This window comes from Chrysochloris asiatica, unplaced genomic scaffold (assembly GCF_000296735.1).
Source record: "Chrysochloris asiatica unplaced genomic scaffold, ChrAsi1.0 scaffold00002, whole genome shotgun sequence".
Lineage (NCBI taxonomy): Eukaryota > Metazoa > Chordata > Mammalia > Afrosoricida > Chrysochloridae > Chrysochloris > Chrysochloris asiatica.
In genome coordinates, this window is record NW_006408520.1 from 26,529,016 (window position 1) to 26,531,589 (window position 2,574).

At 40.3% G+C, this 2,574-nt stretch overlaps 1 protein-coding gene across 1 annotated transcript in view; it reads left to right on the forward strand.

The window, feature by feature from the left end:
* CCBL2 (cysteine conjugate-beta lyase 2) overlaps positions 1-2,574 on the forward strand; it is a 109,008-nt gene that overhangs the window by 67,440 nt on the left and 38,994 nt on the right. The window contains exons 6-7 of the mRNA XM_006831069.1: positions 530-655; positions 751-871. Coding sequence (XP_006831132.1) covers positions 530-655; positions 751-871 — 247 coding nt within the window. The remainder of the gene's footprint in view (positions 1-529; positions 656-750; positions 872-2,574) is intronic.

The following is a 2,574-nucleotide window of genomic DNA, read 5'->3' on the forward strand; positions in this document are numbered from 1 at the left end:
CAATTCAGACATTCTGGAGGATTTCCCACTCAACACTAAATCTTAACGGTTAACTCACAAAGCTGTGGAAATTAACAAATTTGGTCAGGCCTCTGCTGGATGAAGTCCCAAGAACCAGAGGTCTGGTGGAGGCAGTTTGATTAGTCAATTGAAGGAGCGCACAGCCCACTCACAATCACCAAGATGGCTCATTTTATACCCTGAAGAGAGACAAAAGTGACCAAGCCCCTTGTTAGAGTTCCCAAGTTTTTGCAGTCACAATTAACACTGCTGTGAGCGTCTCTCACAACTGAACCCTATAATTCCATAAGCATCTTCTCCCACCTTCTCTTACCCAGACCTGGAAGAATAAAAAGTTGTTTGGTGAAAGTTACAAAGGCATGGCTAGAAAAGACATATTCAGTAATTCACTGCTCTGCAGTCATTTATTCAGTTGCATCTGCTATGCCTTTCTCTAATTTTTAAAAAATTATTATTAGGTTATTATGCGTCAACTGAATTTAATCATATCTTCATTCTTCATGCATAGAAACCTGTTGATGAGAAAAGATGGTCTAGCTCTGACTGGACGTTAGATCCTCAAGAACTCGCAAGTAAATTTAATTCCAAAACCAAAGCTATTATACTAAATACTCCACATAATCCCATTGGCAAGGTAAGTCTTTTATCTCTATATACAGTCTTCTGATTGTTTTTTCATATGTTGAATAATAACTGGTTCTCTTATTTTTTCACTTTAATAATGTGTAGGTATATACTAAAGAGGAACTCCAACTAATTGCTGACCTTTGCATCAAACATGATACACTCTGTATCAGTGATGAGGTTTATGAATGGCTTGTCTATTCTGGAAGTAAACATTTAAAAATAGGTATGATAATTACATAGTCACAAATCTAAATGTGTTTGTGCATGTCTGAACCTGATTGGAAAGAAACTCAGATCAGCTTTAAAGTAATCTGTGAAATGGGTCACTTATGTGAACTTAAAAATGAATGAGTGATGCTTGAGTGAATTAATGAGCAGTTGAAGCATAAAGAATAAAAATTTAGGGGAGGAATTTTTGGATCACTGAAATCAGAGAAGTAGTACGTTTACCTATATCCTTGAGTTCCCTGTAAGAATCCTATTACTTGGTACACAAGAGACAGGGACTTTCCCAGTTCCTGAACTTTGTTCAAAATCCTCCATTGACTTCCCATTCATTCAGAATAAAAGCCTAAGTTCTTATAATGGCCTAAAAGCTCCCACATGGTCTGGCCCCCACTTCATCTCTTCATTTCCTCATCTTCTCCCTTTGCTTACTCTGCTCTAGCACACAAGCCTTCTTGTGTGTCTACAACTATACCAGGCATCTTCCTACCTAAAGAACTTTTCACTTGCTATACCCTTTATCTGGGGTCTTGGTGTGGTGCTGTGGGTTAATGCACTGGACTGCAAGATCAGCTTGTACTACAAGGTCAGCAGGTCAAGCTCACCAGCCGCTCCTTGGAAACCCTAGACAGGGTCACAATGAGTCAGAAACAACTCAAAAGCACTTAACAACAACAACAACATACCCTTTATCTGCCCTGTTGAATGACTGCTTAATCGACAAGGTGGTGGTAGTATCTGTGTACCATCAAGTTGGTTCCAACTCACGTCGACCCTGTATAAGGTTTCCAAGGCTATAAATCTTTATGGGAGCAGAAAGCCTCATCTTTCTCCCACAGAGCAGCTGGTAGATTTGAACTGCTGAGCTTGAGGTTAGTAATCCAACTCATAACCCACTGTGCTACTAGGGCTCCTTAGTCAATACGTTTGTTGTTGTTGTTAAGTGCCATCGAGTCAGTTCTGACTCATAGCAACCCTACATAGGGTTTCCAAGGAGTGGCTGGTGAGTTTGAACCACTGACCTTGTGGTTCACGCCAACTTTGCGCTTCAGTGCTTTATCCCACAGTGCCACTCAAGGACTCCAATCAATAACTTACCCTTACCTTATTCTCAGATTTTCTGTTCATTTATTTAAAAAATAGTTTCTGAGTGCTACCAGATACAAGATCTTCTTCTGCTAAATGGGGACACAGAAACAATGAAGACAAAGACAAACCCTGCAGCTTAGAAGTAAAACGTATAATACATCAGATTCTTATGTTTGTTATAGAGGGGGGAAAAAAATAGAAAAAGGATAATACCATGGGGAATTGTGTAGGTGAAGAACCATGGTCTGAGGACAAAGTACTGGGGTACTCAGATGTTGAGTGCTTGGTGGTGGTGGTGGGTGGTGGTGATGTGCCATGAAGTCAGTTCCAACTTATAGCAACCTCCTTTACAGGAGCAGAAAATCTCATCTTTCTCCCACAGAACGGCTGATAGTTTCAAACCGCTGACCTTGAGGTTAGTAGCCCAACTCATAACCACTATGCTACAAGAGCTTGAAGATAAGAATGAGTCATGTAGGGAGACAGTTTATTGTGCTGTATTGAACTTGCCTGTTTACTTATCTGTGCCACTGTGTAGACTATAAGCTTTCAGAGGGCATCGGTCATGCTTAAGTATTTGCACCTCTGTATCTTAATGTCCATGGAGCTCTG